The sequence below is a fragment of the Trichechus manatus genome, unplaced genomic scaffold (assembly GCF_000243295.1).
Source record: "Trichechus manatus latirostris isolate Lorelei unplaced genomic scaffold, TriManLat1.0 scaffold00038, whole genome shotgun sequence".
Taxonomy (NCBI): Eukaryota; Metazoa; Chordata; class Mammalia; order Sirenia; family Trichechidae; genus Trichechus; species Trichechus manatus.
Genome location: NW_004443974.1, coordinates 1,620,627 through 1,640,405, shown reverse-complemented (window position 1 = coordinate 1,640,405; position 19,779 = coordinate 1,620,627). Strand labels below are relative to the sequence as shown.

At 39.8% G+C, this 19,779-nt stretch overlaps 1 protein-coding gene across 3 annotated transcripts in view; it reads right to left on the bottom strand.

Moving 5' to 3' along the window:
- The window catches only part of PRKDC (protein kinase, DNA-activated, catalytic subunit), a 362,155-nt gene extending 342,391 nt beyond the window's left edge, over nucleotides 1-19,764 (bottom strand). For 2 of the 3 annotated variants that reach the window (XR_002823982.1, XM_004375604.2), the window contains exons 1-7: nucleotides 19,590-19,743; nucleotides 16,799-16,875; nucleotides 16,600-16,692; nucleotides 15,064-15,138; nucleotides 13,804-13,912; nucleotides 13,236-13,348; nucleotides 13,037-13,136 (exon numbers count right to left, since the gene is read on the bottom strand). Coding sequence is in view for 2 of the 3 variants with exons in the window: in XM_004375604.2 (XP_004375661.1) it covers nucleotides 13,037-13,136; nucleotides 13,236-13,348; nucleotides 13,804-13,912; nucleotides 15,064-15,138; nucleotides 16,600-16,692; nucleotides 16,799-16,875; nucleotides 19,590-19,743 (721 nt within the window). In the remaining variant the exon portion in view is untranslated. Of the gene's footprint in view, nucleotides 1-13,036; nucleotides 13,137-13,235; nucleotides 13,349-13,803; nucleotides 13,913-15,063; nucleotides 15,139-16,599; nucleotides 16,693-16,798; nucleotides 16,876-19,589 lie in introns of all 3 variants that reach the window. The other variant, XM_023730648.1, reaches the window with a different exon arrangement.
- Between the last annotated feature and the right edge of the window lie 15 nt (nucleotides 19,765-19,779).

Here is a 19,779-nt window from a genome sequence, read left to right as displayed (position 1 = left end):
CAATGTCATAAAACAATATGTGTACTGACTGTTTAATGAGAAACTATTTGTTCTGTAAACCTTCATCTAAAGTACAATAAAAAAAATTTAAAAAAAAAAAATGTATGCCAAAAAATAGATCAGCCACATGAAAAAAGATTTTTTTTTTTAACATGTCTGTGGTATTGGTCACGCTGAACCCTGTGTATAAAAACTCTGCGCTTTATCAGAAGCACAGAGTACTTTGTACTTTTACTGTGTGCTGCCCAAATAGAGTTGCTATTCCTCAATAAAACTCTTTGTTCTTATTCCTATCAGAGTACGAGATTTCCTTCTTTGTCATATTTGGTGTCAGAAGCGGGATTTTGAAGGTGCATTGCTTTCAGTAACTCCCAAGGTACCGTGGACTTGGGCTCCAATACAAGCTGAGCCATTTGGGCTGTCTCCACGGACCCTTAGGACTCATCTCAAGGTAAATAACCTCTCAAATCTGAGCTCCACTCCTTTTCATTGTAACTCATCAAGTTTTATTGAAGGATTTGTTTTTGTAGTCGCAAAAAAGTTTTTACTATCTTTCAGAAGAAAAATGGGAAATGTCAGTTCTAAGGGCACATCACAGCCTCTCTCCAGGACTCCTGTCCACTATATGAACATACACTTTGGTCCTTTAACGTGTATGTTCTTATTTCTTTGGTATGACCTCACCAAAGATAGTTTGGAAAATTAGTGACCACTTTGGGGATTTACCTAGTTTTTCTGTGCAGTAAATTGGAAAATAAGGGCTCCCGGATTAAACAACCTCAGTGAGATGCTGTTATGGATTGAATTGTGTCCCCCAAAAATGTGTATCAACTTGGCTAGGCCATGATTCCCAGTATTGTGTGACTGTCCACCACTTTGTCATCTGATGTGATTTTCCTATACGTTGTAAATCCTACCTCTTTGATGTTAATGAGGCAGGATTAGAGGCAGTTATTTTAATGAGGCAGGACTCAATCTACAAGATTAGGCTGTGTCTTAAGTCAATCTCTTTTGAGATATAAAAGAGAGAAGTGAGCAGAGAGACAAGGGGACCTCATAACACCAAGAAACAAGAGCCAGGAGAATAGCGCATCCTTTGGACCCGGGGTCTCTGCGATGAGAAGCTCCTCAGCTGGGTGAGACTGATGACAAGGGCTTTCCCCCAGAGCCAACAGAAAGAGAAAGCCTCATCCTGGAGCTAGCACCCTGAATTCGGACTTCTAGCCTCCTAGACTGTGAGAAAATAAATTACTCTGTTAAAGACATCCACTTGTATTTCTGTTAACAGCAGCACTAGATAACTAAGACAGATGCCTATTTTCATAGGTGTTTAGAGAACTCTAAAAGATATCAAGACAGCAAAATTGCTTTCCTGCAGGATACTGTTCCTGACTGAATGAAACAAAATAAGAAGCTACAGTGACAGAACTCTACTCCTGCTCCATCTGTCCCTATGCAGTCTGTCTCTCCTATATACCTCTGCTTACCCTCCTATTCCTACAATAACACTCTGTCTGAGCTTCCTTTTTTTCCTGAGAAACCAACTAAGAAACCTTTACCGAAAATACCCTTTAAGATCCACCCTATGGATACTGAGGAGTCTCCCAGTGTTATCTTTATTCCCTGGACTCACTTAGAATTATGCAGCACTGTGAACAGTTTTCCAAAATTACAGGACAACCCTTACAAGTTTGCTGAGGAATTTAAAATTCTTCCTGAAGCTTACCAACCTCGGTTCCCAAATTTGTTTCAACTAATCCATATAATAAATGGGCCTGGAGAAGCTCAAGTATGGTTAGAAAATGCTGAATGGAAATATTCCCAAAATACTTTAGCTTTAAATAAGGTAAGACAGCCACTGAGCTGTTTGAGGATACTCAAGCAACAGGTAAGTGATTACTTGAGGCTATTCCCAAAGCCATTCCCGCAGTAATTAATAGGAAAAAAATTCATTCTTGTAAACAGAATAAAAATGAGAATGTTTATGATTATCAAACCAGACTGCTTCAAAAGTTTTCTGAACACTCTGGTCTTACCTTATCTGCTCTGGGTACAACTGGAGCTTTTAATGCTGTTTTCATAGCTGAATTAAAACCTGAAATCTCAGCCTTGGTTAAGCGGTATTGACTGGACTGGGAAACAGACTTCATTGTGAAACTGACCAATTTGGCTTATAAACTTTCCCAGACTCTTAAGGCTGAAAGGGATAAAAAGGCTAAGAAATTGATGGCTCTCTAGTTGCAACAATTACAGTCCCCAAATCAAAAGAAAAATGCCAAACTTTCTAATTCTTTCAAGGCTGGCATCTGCCACTACTGTAAGAAATCTTGTAAGTGGAAAAATGAATGCTAGAAATTAAAAAAAAAGAAAACTCTGCAACAAGATGTCCTTCAACATGATATGGAATGAAGGCATTTCTGGGACACAAAAGGGACTTTTCCTATGGTGGTACTTAACCCACAAGGGGAAACTATTGTAAACATTAATGAAGAAACTTGCCAATATTTGATTCACGCTGGATCCACCCTATCTGCTATTAACCCCACTATCTTGCAAAAGCCCCTGCCCTGAAGCACAAAAACCTCAAAGGTATGCAGGTTACCAATCAAGAGCGAATACTGATTCATTCTCAACCCATTCCAATATCTCTCATTCCTATTGAAGACTTACACCCTTTTTTGCTTTGTCCTTATATCCCTGTCAATTTGTTCGGCTGAGATCGTCCCCCTGAAGAAGATCTCTAAATGGAATTGTCATTTGCAATTTACTGAAAAGGGGAAAATATCATTAAGTTTGCCCAATGTCCCAAAATTTGCTGACACAGGTTTTCAATTAGAATAGATTCAAAAGGAAGAGGCTGCTTGCTAATTGCAAGCGCTGGTCACACATAATGATGATTCAACTCAATCTAGCCCTCTTCTCCCTTAAATTCTTTAATTCCTGAAACCTTATGGGCCACCACATCTACTGATGTGGTCCAAGTTTTTTGTCAGCAGAATCAATCAAGATTCAAACAGATACATCTATACCCTTGCTAAAGACTCCTCAGTGTCCCCTTAAACTAGAAGCTAAGGAGGGACTAGCTCCCATTATACTAGATTTCCTTTCTAAAGGCTTGATTGTCCCCTGCACCAGCCCTTGCAATACGCCTGTTCTTCCTGTGAAAAAACCAAACAACAGAAGTGGAGGTTTGTTCAGCATTTGCGTGCCATAATAACCTAGCATTGTTATTCCTACGTTTCCAGTAGTCTCAAACTCTCACTTTCTGCTTTCCAATATCCCTCTGACTGCCACACATACTACAATTGTTGATCTCTGCAGTGCTTTTTTTAGTATTCCTGTGCAAGCTGAAAGCCAATATTTGTTTGCTTTCACCTGGGAAAATCAACAATTCACCTGGACTATAATGCCCCAGGGATTTACTGAATCTCCCACTTTTTTTTCCCAAATTCTCCATGCAGACTTGCAGCCTTTGCAGTTCACGAACAAGTCCAAATTGCTACAACACGTTGATGATTTATTAGTATGCTCAACTTCCACTGACGATAGTGTAGCTTTGTTAAGGCATTTGGCTGTTAGTGGACATAAAGTTTCCAAAGAGAAGTTACAATTGTCCCAACCTTCTGTCAAATATTTGGGCCACATAATCTCTGCAGAAGGTATCTCTATCAACCCTAAACGAAAGGAGGCCATTTTTGCTTTCCCTACTCCTAGAACAAAGAAACGGGTATACGAGGCTTTTTAGGACTTTGTGGCTATTTTAGGACTTGGATTCCTAATTCTTCTTTGCTGACCCAAACGTTATATAAATATTAAAGGTCTCTGAACCAGATTCACTCCGAATTTCACCAGAAGATGTGGACGTTCTAGATAAATTAAAAGGCGCTTTAAAACAAACACCTGATCTAGGTTTTCCCAACTATCACCTAGATTTTTCTTTATTTGTACATGAAGTGTCTGGAAACACTTTAGGCATATTGACCCAGAAACACGGATGATATCAAAGACCTGTAAGCTATTACAGCCTACAGCTTGACCCTGTAGGTAAAAGATACCCTCCCTGTCCCCGGGCTGTAGCTGCTAGAGCCAAATTAGTGGAAAGCACCACAGATATAGTGCTGGGAAATTTTTCAGACATTTATGGGCCCCATGCTGTATCTGCCATACTTAACTGTGCTTTGACTCAACACTTTTTCACCAATCAGCTCACTTTTATGAAGTTCTCCTGGCATCATCTAATGTTAGACTACATTCTGTAACTTGTATAACTCCAACCACCCTTATCCGTGAAACTGACGATAATTACCCTATGCATAAATGCCTGGGTTTAACTGAACAACTTCTGACTCCACAAAAAGATTAAAGAAAGACTCCTTTAACTAATCACAATTTAGTTTTGTTTGTGGACAGCTCCTACTTAAAACCAAATTCTGCTAGCTCTCGTTAAATCCATTGCCGTCAAGTTGATTCTGACTCACAGTGACCCTCTAGGACAGAGTAGAACTGCACTATGAGGTTTCCAAGGCTGTGAATCGTTACGGAAGCAGACTGCCACACCTTTCTTCCATGGAGCAGCTGTTGGAGTGCAACCTCTGACCTTTCAGCTGGCAACCGAGTGCTTAACCCACTGCACCACCAAGGCTCCTTAGCTCTCATTACCAGGCTAGATATGCCATCACATATTCTACTGAAGTCCTTAAGAATCAAATTCTTCCTGCCCAGCAAGCTGAACTGATCGCCCTTACTGGAGCTTGTGAGGAACCCTGGTGGCACAGTGGTTCAGAGTTTGGCTGCTAAGCAAAAGGTCGGCAGTGCAAATCCACCAGCCACTCCTTGGAAACCCTAGAAGGCAGTTCTACTCTGTCCTATAGGGTCACTGAGTCAGAATCTACTCAACGGCAATGGGTTTTGGTTTACTAGAGCTTGTAAGCTAGTGTCATGAAAGTCTGTTATTATTTATACTGATTCTCAGTATTATACTGGGGTTGTAAGTGATTTTGGTATGTTACAGAAACAAAGGATTTTTAACTTTTCCTGGGACTGCCATAAAAATGGAATTGTAGTGGCAGACCTTTTACATGCTCTGCTACTCCTCCCTGAAACTGCTATAATAAAAATACAAGCTCCTCAGCCAAAACGTACCCCAAACTTAAAAGATTAGAGGAAACACACTTGCTGACAATGCAGCAAAACAAGTTGCTTCTAAAATTACTATTGCCCTCACGATGAATAAAGGACCCCTTGAACTTGTTTACCGATGGCCACAACCTTTATGAATTAACTTCAGAAAAACTTTTAAAGCACTAACAATTAGCCTAAATAGATGAGGCTAAAATATGGAGAAAGGCAGGTTGTTGACAAGATACTGCCACTAAATTATAGACTGGACCTAATCAGAAACCTGTGATGGAAAAAAATATGACACTCCTTAAAAAGCTAGAAATAGAAATACCACAGGATCCAGAAATCCCACTCCTAGGAATATATCCTAGAGAAGTAAGAGCTATCACACAAATAGACATATGTACACCCATGTTCATTGCAGCACTATTCACAATAGCAGAAAGATGGAAACAACCTAAGTGCCCATCAACAAATCAATGGATAAACAAATTATGGTACACACACACAGTAGAATCCTACACAACGAGAAACAACAATGATGAATCCGTGAAACACCTCACAACATGGCTAAATCTGAAGGGCATTATGCTGAGTGAAATAAGTCAATTACAAAAGGACAAATATTGTATGAGACCACTATTACAAGAACTCAAGAAACTGTTCACACACAGAAAAAACATTATTTGATGGGTTACAAGGGTGAGAAGGAGAGGGGAAATCACTAACTAGATAGTAGACAAGTGTCAACTTTGTTGAAGGAAAAGCACACACGATACAGGGGAAGTCAGCACAACTTGACCAAGGCAAAGTTTTAGAAGTTTCCTAGACACATCCAAACACCTTCACAGACTAAGCTGCTGGGGCTGAGCACTGGGGAACATGTCTCAGGGGGCATCTCAGGGGGCATCTAGGTCAACTGGCATAACATAGTTCATAAAGAAAATTTTCTACATCCTACTTTGGTGACTAGTGTCTGGGATATTAAAAGCTTGCAAGCAGCCATCTAAAATACATCCATCGGTCCCATACAATCTGGAGCAAAGGAGAATGAAGAAAACCAGAAACACAAGGAAAATATTAGCCCAAAGGACTCAAGGATCACACGAACCACAGTCTCCACCAGCCTGAGCCCAGAAGAATTAAATGGTGCCCGGGTAACATCACTGACCGCTCTGACAGGGATCATGACAGAGCTCCGGACAAAGCAGGAGAAAAATGTAGAACAAAATCCAAATTCACAAAAAAAAAAGAAAAAATAAAACAGACTAACTCATCTGATAGAGACTGGAGGAACCCCCAAGACTATCACCCCTGGACACTACTAACTCAGAACTGAAACCACTCCCAAAGACCACTTTTCAAAGATTAGACAGGCCTATGAAACAAACAATAACACAAGTGAGAAACATGCTTCTTAGTTCAATCAAGTATATGAGACCAAACAGGCAACTCCTGCCCAAAAGCAAGACAAGGCAGGAAGGGACTGGAACTGGACAAAAAGACATAGGATACCTGGGCAGAAAGAGGGAGAGTGCTGTCACATTGTGGGGACTGCAACCAATGTCACAAACAATATGTGTATAAATTTTTGAATGAGAAACTAACTTGAGCTGCAAACTTTCACCTAAAGCACAATAAAATTAAAAAATTTTAATTAAAAAAAAAGAAAAGGAAACCTGTGTTACCCAAATTTTTACATACTCCTATGACATGGACATTACATGAAGGGTTTCACGTGGGACAAGATAAAATGATTGAGACTCTAAAGAAATATTGGTGGGGAAAATTTTTTGAAGATCCCGAACACGGTGTCTCCCACTGCCCCCTTTGCCCTTGCCACAATTCCAGAAAGTATCCTGAAGTCCTACCTGGACGATACCCCTTGCCCCCTGGGCTTATGCTTGAATGGCAGCTGGATTTCATTCAGCTCCAACCCTCCAACAGTTATAAATACATATTAGTGATGACTTGTAGATTTTCACACTGGATGGAGGCTTTCCCCTGCCACTATGCAACTGCGTGCGGCCTTTGCAGCTAAAAAACTTCTTGAAAACATCATCCCTACCTGGGGATCACTGAAGACTCTTTGTAGTGATAGAGGGACCCAGTTCACTAGCCAAGTCACTCAAGAAATACGTGCAATTTTCCCCATCTATGAGAGATTACATTGCCCCTATCAACCCTAATCTGCTGGCCTAATGGAAAGGACTAATGGTATAATAAAAACTCAGTTAGCCAAGCTTTGTGAGGCCCTAAATTTATCCTGTATTAAGGTCCTTCCTTTAGGCCTTTTGAACTTAAGATCTACACTATTCGAATCCCACAAACTTACTCCATATGAGATATTTACTAGAAAACCTATGGCCCTCCCTCATGTTGCCTATACTGACTCTAACACTGTTCAACCTGAATTATTAAAATACTGTCAATCTTTAATCCAATACTCTATAGAATATTTTTCACAAGTTACAGAAACCTTTGATGACCCAGATTAGAATCCCACAATCTGCCTAACATTGTCCTAGAAGACTATGTATATTGGAAAATATATCAATTAAGACTCACTGGAACCTCGATGGAGAGGGCTGTATCTAGTTCTTCTTACTAATCCATGTTATTGCCAAATTACAGGGAGTTAAAACCTGGATCCATTTGTCACAACTAAAGAAGGCCAAGACACCCCTGTGGACTTGTCATACCTCTGGAGAAGTAAAAATCACTTTAAAATGCACTAGTGGCCAGAAGCAGACAACATCTGAGGTAGACAGCTGATCCCAAGATCATGGAGCAAGACTCCATGAACCCTGCTGATTTTGTGGATTATGCTTTATAATTGTAGCTATTCTTATATTATTAGCTTTATTTCACACTTGTGGTCTTTTTCATTGGTAATTTTATCCAACAAGAAGGTCCATTTAATTTTTAGTTTTCTGTATTCAGTGGCGTCTTCCACTGCATGGGAAGGGAATGCATTTATTAACTTAGCCCGGGAAGGGAATGCATTTATTAAACCAGCTCGATCAGTAGCTAGTGCCAGCAATTTGATCTGTCATCTCCAGCTGCAATCTGGGCATGAAAATTCAGATCTATTAAGCATTTCCTATATTGAATTATAGTCTTGTACCCAATGCTACTATCAATCTTAACATTACCTTTAAGCGAGCCACATGTTAGGCAGTGGCATCCCCCTGGATTGTTAGCCCAACCTCAGGTACTATGCTTCAGCCTAACTCATATCATGGAAAGAAGATCAAATTGTTCTAAGATAAAATCATTTTCCAGTTGTCACAGATTTCAGAAGAACTGCCTAAATGATACTACTTTCCCACTCCACCTTGCTAATTCTCCTAGGTACTTCATGAGTTTGTCCCAAAGTGCAACCAAGCTAACCAACTGCTTATGGGGAAAAGAGACTGATTTAAATAACTTGTCCCCTCTTTGTACTAAGCTCTGGAGCCCAGTGAGATTAGGGCGATTGTTGCTTTGTAACAATTCCCTTACCAAAAATTGGCTTAAGCAGGTTAACGAAACTATTCCTTTCCTGGACAATTATACCAGAAACAATATGATTTGTGCTCCTCTTTGATATGTATTTTTATGTGGAGGTTCGAATTATAGCACAGTAGAAGATTCAAACCAGACGACAGCCCCTATGATTGGGAATTGCCCTGCTTGGATGGTTGAAGGACGAAAGCGCAATGCACACTAGGTGTCTTAGGAGTTTCCATAAATATCCATTCTTATACTGAAAATATACATTGGACTGGTGTTCAAATTAAGAGAGACTCTATGTTAGACCATAATCCAATAGCTGATAAACCTGGATTAGGATGGGTGTTCCTTCGAGCACTTTTACCCGATCATGATATTACCCAACTTAAGAAATCCATTCATAACTTATCTGCCACCCTGGCTCAGACTGCAGATGACGCTGCAGACAGAATGGCTGCTCAGCAAAGATCTTTAGAACCTCTTGCTAAGGTGGTACTACACAACAGAATAGCTCTTGATTTCCTTCTAGCCCAGCAGGGAGGGGTTTGTGCTATTGCTAATACCTCCTGCACATTTGGCTAAATACCACTGGAGAAGTAGAACAAGACATCAGGAAAATTCACCAAAAAGCTACTTCGCTGCATTTAATACCTCTTATGCCTGACTCTCATTTTCTAGATATCTTTAGTTGGTTACCAAAAGGTATTGGCTCCTGGCTGCATTTCATAGTATAACTGGCTTAATTCTTTCACTTTTTTTTAACTCATCATTGTAGTATTAATCAAACGTTGTATGAAATGCTTATCTAATGCCTGCAACCAAAATGAAACTCCACTAACTATGCAAAGAGTAATGTATTTCAAGGAAGCTGAATTCTTGGAAGAAAACTGACCCTAAACCCCAACTGGACATTTTACCACATATTATGTGGGTACCTCCTTTTAGTTTAAGTTCTATTCTTAAAGCCCTTACCAGCATCTAGACTAATGAAGAGGACCAATCTTGTTTCCCTGGGTATTTTGTATTGACTGCTGTTGCCTGAGTTTGTTCTGAATTTGTTCCTCCCATCTGGCCCTCCCTGCCTGCTGCCATAACCTCACTAAAGATTCAATCATCCTAAAGACGAGGCCTATGAGCTCAGCAAGGTGAAGAAAATAATTTTTATTGACCAAAGCCCTTCAAGAAAGCAGAAGAAAGGATACTCAATTGTGGGTGATCAGTGGCCCCTAGTGGAGGCCTGAAAGGGGGAATGTGCTAGCAAAAATTCAAACAGAAGCATTCAGAGCAGGCTCTCTATAATGGGTTACCATGAACCACTCTTAGGCAAACAAGGGAGGGGATGAAGGAGAAGTGGTTTTTCTGGGAAAATGTGTACAAAGAATGTCCCAGGAAGCATGTAATGAAAACGTCCTTGAAAACTGCTTACTCAAACTGTTACTAAGAAATTTTTGTCAGAAAACAGATTAACCAAATGAAGAATTTTTTTTTTTAAATGTCTGTCATATTGTCACGCTGAACACCATGTATAAAAACTTTGCCCTTTTTCAGAATGGCAGAGCACTTTTTACTTTCACTATGTACTGACCAACTCAAGTTGCTATTCCTCAATAAAACTCTTTGATCTTACTCTTATCAGAGTACAAGATTTTCTTCTTTGACACAACAAAAAGACAAACAATCCAATCAAACAACAGGCAAAGAACCTGAACAAACAACTAACCAAAGAGAATATTCAAATGGCCAACAAGCCCATGAAAAGATGTTCAAGATCAGTAGCCACTGCTGTGTTGTTGCTGTTGTTGCAGGCCACTGCGTCGACTCCAACTCTCAGTGACCCTATATGACACAGTAGAACTTAGAACTGCCCCATAGGGTTTCCCAGGCTGTAATCTTTACCAGAGCAGATCACCAGGTCATTACCCACTACGGAAATGTAAATCAAAATCACAGTGAGATATCCCCTCACCCACATTAGAATGGCAATGATCAAATGATCAGAAAACAACGGGTGTTGGTGAGGTTGTGGAGAAACTGGAACTCTCATCCATTGCTGGTAGGAATGTATAATGGTACAGTCACTGTGGAAAACAGTTTGGTAGTTCCTCAATAAGTTGGACATAAAACTACCATATGACCCAACAATTCCAATCCTAGGTATATACCCAAAAGAAATGAAAACCAGAAAGCAAATAGAAACCTGTACACCAAAGTTCACTGCAGCACTTTACACAACAGCCAAACGGTGGAAACAATCAAAATGTCCATCAACAGATGAGTGAATAAGCTAAACATGGTATATACATACAATGGAATATTACTCAGCCATAAAGAGAAATGAAGTTCTGATGCATGCTACAACATGGATGATCCTTGAAAACATTGAGTTAAGCAAGTCAGTCGCAAAAAGACAAATACTGTATGATCTCACTTATATGAAATAAATACACAGAAACCAAAGATTATTAGTGGTTACTACAGGGTGGGAAGGAGGGGGAAAGGGAAAGTTTCTGTTTAAGGGTCACTGAGTTTATCTTACTTGTGGTAGAATATTTTGGAAAAGGATAGGGATAATGGTCACACAACATGAAAAACATAATCAATGTCACTGAAAAAATAAATGTGGAACTTGCTGTATAGGCAAATATTTTGTTGTGTATATTTTCACAATTAAAAAATATGTAAACTAAAAAAGAATTTAAAAAAAGGAAAAAAAAAAAAAACCATAATGACATACCAAAATCAACATAGTATTAAAAAGCAAAGATGTCACTTTAAGGACTAAAGTATACCTGACCCAAGTCAAGGTGTTTTCAATTGCCTTACATGCATGCAAAAGCTGGACTGTGAATAAGAAAGACCAAAGAACTGATGTCTTTGAATTACAGTGTTGGCAAAGAATACTGAATACACCACAGACTGCCAAAAGAATGAATAAATCTGTCTTGAAAGAAATACAGCCAGAATGCTCTTTAGAAGCGAGGATGGTGAGATTTCGTCTCATATACTTTGGACATGTTACCAGGAAGGACCAGTCCCTGGAGGACATCATGCTTGGTAAAGTAGAGGGTCAACGAAAAAGAAGAAGACCCTCAACGAGATGGAATGACAGTGGCTGCAACAATGGGCTCAAGCATAACAATGATCATGAGCATGGCACAGGACTGGGCAGTGTTTCATTCTGTTGTACGCAGGGTCACTATGAGTCGGAACTGACTAGACGGCACCTAACAACAACAACAACAACAACAACAACATGACGTATCACTACACCCATCAGAATGGTTAGAACAAAAATAGAGATAATACCAAATGCTGGCAAAGATGTGGAGAAACCACAACACTCATACATTGCTGGCTGGAATGTAAAATGGTACAGTCACTCTAGAAAAGCTGACAGTTTCTTAAAAAACTAAACATGTGCTTATCATATGACCCAGCAATTGCACTCTTGGGCATCTATCTCAGAGAAATGAAAACTTAAATATTCACACAAAAACCTGTACATAAGTGTTCACAGGAGCTTTGTTCATAATATCCAAAAACTGGAACCAAATCAAACGTACTTCAACAAGTGAATGGTTAAAGAAATGGCAGTATACCCGTACTATGAACAGTATTCACCAATAAAAGGAAGAACTGGCATACATAGCAACTTGGATGGATCTCAAGGGAATTATGCCACATGAAAAAAGCCAACCTCAAAAAGTTACATACTATGAGTCCATTTATATGCCATTCTTGAGATAAAGAGATTAGTGGTTGCCACTAGAAAGGTGCCTGTCACTAGAGAAGGATCCCTCTGCTGATGGAACTGTTCAGTATCTTGACTGTGGTAGTGGATATACAAGGCTACACATGTGATACAGGGCTTCAAATCAGTTCATTCTGGTTCAAACCCCTGCTGAGAATTTGCATTTCTAACAAGTTCCCTGCTCAGAATTGGCATTTCTACCCTAAACATACTGAATCAGAATCTACATTTTAACAAGATCCTCAGGTGATTCTTATGTATAACTTCCAGGGAACATATTAGAAATGCAAATTCTCAGCACAGAATTTGTTAAAAATGCAAATTTTTGGTAGGGTTCAAACTAGTCCATAGCCCTGATGTGATAATACAGCACAGAATTAAATAAACACACAGACACACACATGCACGCATGTAAAACTTGAAATCTGAGTAAGATGGGTGGATCACATCAATGTCAATATTCTGGCTGTGCTACTGTACTGTAGTTAGGAAAGGTGTCATCAATGGGGGAAACTGGTAAAGGGCAAATGGGTTCTCTCTGTACTATTTTTCAAACTGCTTGTGAATCTACAACCAGTCAAAAAGTTCACAAATCTAAACAACAGGCAATTCTGTTGAGACTTAAAAGTTTTTGAATAGAGAAAGAATACAAGTGAAGTAAAGTAATACCTTCCTCCATGGATTTAGTGAAGTTACACATCAGTGAAGATAAGCCCTTCAGACATCCTGCCACAACCGGCAGTTTGGGCTCTCTTACTGTGGATGTCATCTAAGAAGAGAGTTTGAAAAAGATATCATTAAAAGAGAAAACACATTCAAGTCCATGGAAGCAGAATATCCTATAGTTTATAGAAAGTCAAAACCATACCTGGGTCTTAAGTTCACCCAAAAAAGCCCGGAACAGTTTTTCTGAATTATTTACCATGTCACTAGGATGAACTTCGCCTAATACTCCTAGGAGCTCATATATTTTTTCTAAAACTGAAAAAAAAAATTTAGAAAAATGAAGGTCTAACTTACATTTAAATAAGTTAAACTAACAAAAATACGTGAATTAGCAAATAAGAGGCTGTTCAGTTCAAAAATAATTTCACAATGAGACAAACTAATTTCACAATAAGACAAAGTATCTAGTGCTTTATAATGGAATCCTTCCTGATGAGTTTTAATACTAATCCACTGTTGTAAATTAAACTGTATCTGCAATCTGTTGTGTTTTCTATTTAGAGGAATCATTTTGTAAGGATTAAAACTTTCATAAATAGAAATCATTACAGATCGTTTTTGTTTATTTTCATTTTGGTTTGTTTTCAGCAAAAAGGATTCATCGTTAAAACATATAAGGACCCTAATAGATGAAAACTAAATTTTATACTAAAAAAAATGTATATTAATGTGTTAAAATATTTTAGAATAATGTTTAAAACGCATCTCACCTGTATCTGGTAACTTTGTTTTCAAAGCAAGTTCTCCATAAAATTTGCTAAATAATTCTCTAACTTTGAATTCCTCCATGAGTCTAGAACTTCTCACAATCTGAAGTAACTGTAAGAACACAAATCAGCATTTACTAAAGAGGAAAATAAAGAAAAGGCTTTCATCTCTCTCAGTGCATGTGTACACAGCAGAGTCGAAGCATGTGTCTTTAAGGAAGTTACACAGGCCTCTTGAAACTCTTATCTAGCCAGATTATTTGGAGGTAGGATCTGAGGTAGGTAGTAGAGGGCCACTGGATACAAAGCAGGAAGACTTGATTTTACCTTCCCAAGAAACCAACAAAATGACTAGAACCATTCTCTCAGAGGTCCTCAAGACCAAGGACCAACCAGACCCCAAACCAAAAGAAACCTGTGGCCATCAAGTCAATTCTGACTCATGTTGACCCCATGTGTTACAGTAGAACCAGACCTAAAGAAGTCTAAAAGAGAGATGCAGGTGAAAGTGAGATGCAGGTGAGGGTGAGTACTGAGAACCATTTCAATACAACATATAGACCCATTCCTGTTGCTAAGGAATGAATAAATCTGCCAAAAGAATGAATAAATCTGTCTTGAAAGAAATACAGCCAGAATGCTCTTTAGAAGCGAGGATGGTGAGATTTCGTCTCATATACTTTGGACATGTTACCAGGAGGGACCAGTCCCTGGAGAACATCATGCTTGGTAAAGTAGAGGGTCAGTGAAAAAGAGGAAGACCCTCAACCAGATGGAATGACACAGTGGCTGCAACAATGGGCTCAAGCATAACAATGATCATGAGCATGGAACAGGACTAGGCAGTGTTTCATTCTGTTGTGCACAGGGTCACTATGAGTTGGAACTGACTAGAAGCATGTTTTTATAAAACAATTTTTATAAAAAATTGAGATACAATGAAGTGTTTTGATTTTTTGACAATTCCTAGTAGCATTAGGTTTTACCAAAGGGTATAAGGGTGAAAAATGGAAGAGCAGCAATTTCCCTAGTTACTTTCTCTCTTCACTCCTCTCACAACCCAAAATTCTCCCTTGGCTACCCAAAGAGGTGTGAGAACAAAATACCAGAGTATTGTCAGGTAATGGTTGGAAAGTGTGTATCAATGTGATCCGATCCTATCCTCCAACCTCTCACAACCCAAAACAAAACCCCAAAATCTAGTTTTATGTTTTATAAGTTGTATGTTTAATATAAAATGCATATACATAGAAACAAAATTACCTTAATAAGAAGGTCTAGGGCCGGAATTTTACATTTAGCAGCTTTATCTTTTGTATAAACACTGGTACAAGTATTCTAAATTTTAAAAGGAGATATACCAAAACATAATACCAAGTAAGACAAACTGTATTAAAGAACTTTATAAACCGTAAAGCATTCTACAAATGTAAGTTACTGCTACCACAGAGACAGTTTTTTTTAAATACTAAGATTCCTATCAAGAAAGACGAAAAGTCAAAGGGGAACAAAATCAAAGCCCACTTTAAAAAAAAAGGCTATTAAAAATAATAGTATATATTTCAATCTGAGACAATTTATAAAAAGATATTCCGTAAATTATAAATAGCTAAACGTATTATAATACAATAATTGGCTATAATAATTTATAATTAGCTAATGGGGCCCTAGCGGCACTGTGGGTTAAGAGTTTGGCTGCTAACCAAAAGGTCAGCAGTTCGAATTCACCAGCTGCTCCTTGGAAACCCCACAGGGCAGTTCTACTCTCACCTGTAGGGTTGCTATGAGTCGGAACTGACTTGATGGCAGCTGGTTTTTGATTTTTGGATAATATAAGGAGCCTTGGTGGTACAGTGGTTAAAGCACTTGGCTGCTAACTGAAAGAAAGGTCGGTAGTTGGAACCCAATAGCCACTGCTCAGGAGAAAAATGTGGCAGTCTGCTTCCATAAAGATTTCAGCCTACGAAACCCTATGGGGCAGTTCTACTCTGTCATACAGGGTCGCTATGAGTCAGAATTGACCTCACAGCAACGGGTTTTATAATACATATGTGAGGGAGTGCTGGCTTAACGCTCGGCTGCTAACTTAAAGGTTGCCGGTTAGAACATAGCCAGTGGCTCTGTGGAGATCCGTTCCCATCAAGATTACAGCCTAGAAAACCCTGTGGGGCAATTCTACTCTATCATATAAGGCTGCTATGAGTCAGAACCGATTCAACAGCATGCAACAACAGGTACAATCTACAAAATATTTTCTTATAATTTCTTGTAATCTTAGATTGAATACATACTTCTTTATAAACTCTTAGCTCACAAGAACTAAAAGCAAATTCAAGGCAAATAAGCACAACTTATGTGGAGACATGGCACTTGTTCAAAGTATAAGTCTGAGTAAGAACAACTCAATTTATGCTTACCAGGTTCCACAGTAAATCATGAGGCAGCCTATGTTGGGGTTTATGGTTGGTTTGTGTTGGGGGAAGGCAAGCCAGGAGCAGGCTCTGGAGAATGGGAACCTGAGAAAACTGCACTTTAAGACTACTGTCAAAGAGAACACCCAGACTTTAAGAAATATGGATCTTACCTAGTGGGAGGATTCTTTTAAATTGCCTTTTAAAGTGTTCTGTGATCTTGCCACAATTCAAAAGCTCTAATAATTATGACTTTTTGTAAAAAGCATTATAGATCCCATGTGCAAAAGACATCAAAATAGTTTCTGAAAAGAGCCTTAGCCCATTAAATCTATTTAAAAAAAAACAGAAAAGGAATATCCCAAATTTCTAACACAAACCTCCTTACCTTAATATCAAGAGAATAAGGTGTGATCTTCTGGCCAATTTTTTCCAAGAAAATAAATAAAAATTTTAGGACTTCTTCTCTACAATCACGAAACTATAATAAAAGAAATACACATATGATAGTAAATACAGGTAAAAATAAGAATCACTCTAATGTAAAGGAATATACAAGAAAAACAAAATGAAAAATTTCAACTTACTTCTTCAATGCTAAGTGATCTCCGCACAAATACAAGCAAACCAAAATCTCTGGAAAAAACTAAGGAAGTTTGTAATGCTGAACAAAAGAAAACAAATAAGTTGTGAGAGTTGCAAGAACTCCATTAACAACAAACCTACCCTAAGGGGGTTGCCAGAGTCCCAGGGTGGCACAAACGTTAAGCACTCAACTACTAGCCAAGAACTTGGTGGTTGGAACTCACCCAGAGGCTCCTGCAAAGACAAAAACCAAAAACCAAACCCGTTTCCGTGGAGTCGATTCCGACCCAGAGTAACCCTATGGGACAGAGTACAACTGCCCCACAGGGTTTGGTTTCCAAGGCTGTAATCTTTACGGAAGCCGACTGCCACATCTTTCTCCCATAGAGTGGCTTGTGGGTTCAAACCACTGACCTTGCACTTAGCAGTCAAGTGCTTAATCACTGAGCCACCAGGGCTCCTTCCTAGAAAGACAGGTTTGGCAATTTGCTTCTCAAAGGTCACAGCCTTGAAAACCCTATGGAGCTGTTCTACTCTGTACACATGGGGTCACCATGAGTCAGAATCGACTCAGTGGCAACTAACGACAACAACAAAAGGGGTTGCATGTTTTTCAATTCAGCCTTACAAATAATAAAACACTGACCTAAGGCTGCTGTACTACAAGGAAAACAAGAAATTCTAGATGATGTTCCACAAGGATGTAATAGGCAGAATAATGCTCCCCAAAGATGTCCTTGTCCTAATCCCAAGCCTGTGAATGTATTAGCGAATATGGCAAAAGGGAATTATGGTTGCATATGACATTAAAGGTTGCTAAGTAGTTGATTTTAAAATACGGAGATTAACTGGGATTACCTGGGTGGGCCCACTGTAATCATCCCCCCAAAAAAAAAACCCAAACCCCTTGCTGTGGAGTTGATTTCATGTCATGGCGACCCCATGTGTGACAGAGTGTAACTGCTCCATAGAGTTTTCTTGGCTGTTATCTTTATGGAAGCAGATCACCAGGTCTTTCTTCCGCAGCACCACTGGACAGCTTCAAATCGCCAACCTTTAGAAGTTGAGCACAAACCATTTGCGTCACCCAGGGGCCTCCACATAATCACATGGGCCCTTAAAAGTGAAAAAGGGTGATAGAAGGGTGGGTCAGAGAGATTGTGAGAACAGAGGAGGAGAGACTGAAGTGTGAGAGGGACCTGATCCACTGTTGGTGGCTTTAAAGATGGAGAAAGGGGGTCATGACCAAGGAATGCAAGTGGCCTCTAGAAGCTAGGAATGCCAGCAAGGAAACAGGGACCAAAGTTCTACAACCACAAGGAACTGAGTTCTACCAAAAACTTAATGAGCAAGGCAACTAATTCTCCCTAAGAGCCTCCAGAAAGGAATACAGCCGAGATGACAGTGATTTTAGCCTGATGTGACCCACACAGGACTTCTGACCTATAAAACTAAGATAATAAATCTACGCTGTTTTAAACAAGTGTAATATTGTTAGCTGCCAGTGAGTGTGCCCCTGACGCATGGTGACCACATGCCTCCACGGTCTCCACTGACAGGCTGCATGGAGGCAAGAATTCTATCACTGAACCACCAACACCCTCATTTTAAACACTAAGTTTGGGGTAACCGGTTATGGCAGTAATAGGAAACTGATGTTGTGTGCCATAGCACACAGTGACCTCACAGGACAGAGCAGAACTGCCCCATAGGGTTTTCTAAGCTGTAATCTTTAAGGGAGCAGATCACCAGGCCTTTACTCCCACGGAGCTACTGGTGGATTCTAACACTTGACCTTTTGGTTAACAGTGGAACACTTAACCATTGCACCTGCAGGCCCCTAAAGTGAAAGAATGTTATCATGTATACTGAGAGTAAATACAGAATTGCTTTAGGAACAAGTTACTAAAGGGACAAAAAGGAATTCTAACTTAAAAACCCTAAGTCTAAAAAATAATTAATGTTGTTAGTTTTTTACCTTGATCTTCCCCATTACTGACATACCCTTCACAATACAGAAGTACTACACAGTCTCTTACTTCAGGTGTTGTTTGAAGTATCCTTCCACCATATGCAACACTAACCTCTTAGGAAGAAAATCTCACCTGGCCCTAATTAAGAAGACACTGCTATAGAGGAGAAGGAGCCCTGGTGGCCTACAGTGGTTAAGCGCTCAGCTGCTAACCAAAAAGGTCGGCAGTTGGAACCCACCAGCCCCGCAGCGGGAGATAAAAGTCCATATACTCGTGTTTTAAAAAGGACGGTCGGAGACGAGGAGCCCTGGTGGCCCAGTCGTTAAGATCTCCGCTGCTAACCAAAAGGTGGGCAGTTCGAATCCAAACCCTCTGTCCTATAGGATGGCTACAAGTTGCAATCGACTTGATGGCAACCTGTTTGGGTTTTTTCGGTTTGCGGGGACGTTTCCTTGCATCAAAATGAGGAAAGGCTGGACGAAGGCACTTTTACAACAAAGGGAATTTTTTTTTTCTCACTCAGGCAATGTTACATACTCCCACAATCGTTTTAAAAGTAAAAACTGCAAATTCACGGGTTTGGAAAAGGTATTGGTGGGTTTAAAAGAGACTAAGGTGAAAGAAAATACTTTCCTCTACTTTTCTCCCCAAATTTTGGGTATCAATGACTGCTAAACTTGGGGACATTTTCATAAACTTTAATTTTAAAACACCTCTCCTCTAATGTCAAAAGAAAAAAAAAGGTAAGACAATCACTAGACTATCAAGCTACAGCGCAAACCGGAAACCCCCCACACGCGGGGCGCAGACTGGTACCCACCCAGCGCCGCGGGGCTGGCACCCAGCAGACACTCCAGGCCCAAGCCGCGGATCAGTTGATAACCGGCCATCGCGGCAGTGCCGCGGTCCACGGCTGACAAGTACTGCTGCAGCTGCTGCAAGGAACCTTGCAAACCCGCGCCGGTGGCGGCCATAGCGATGAACCTCGGCCGCACGCATGCGCACAACGG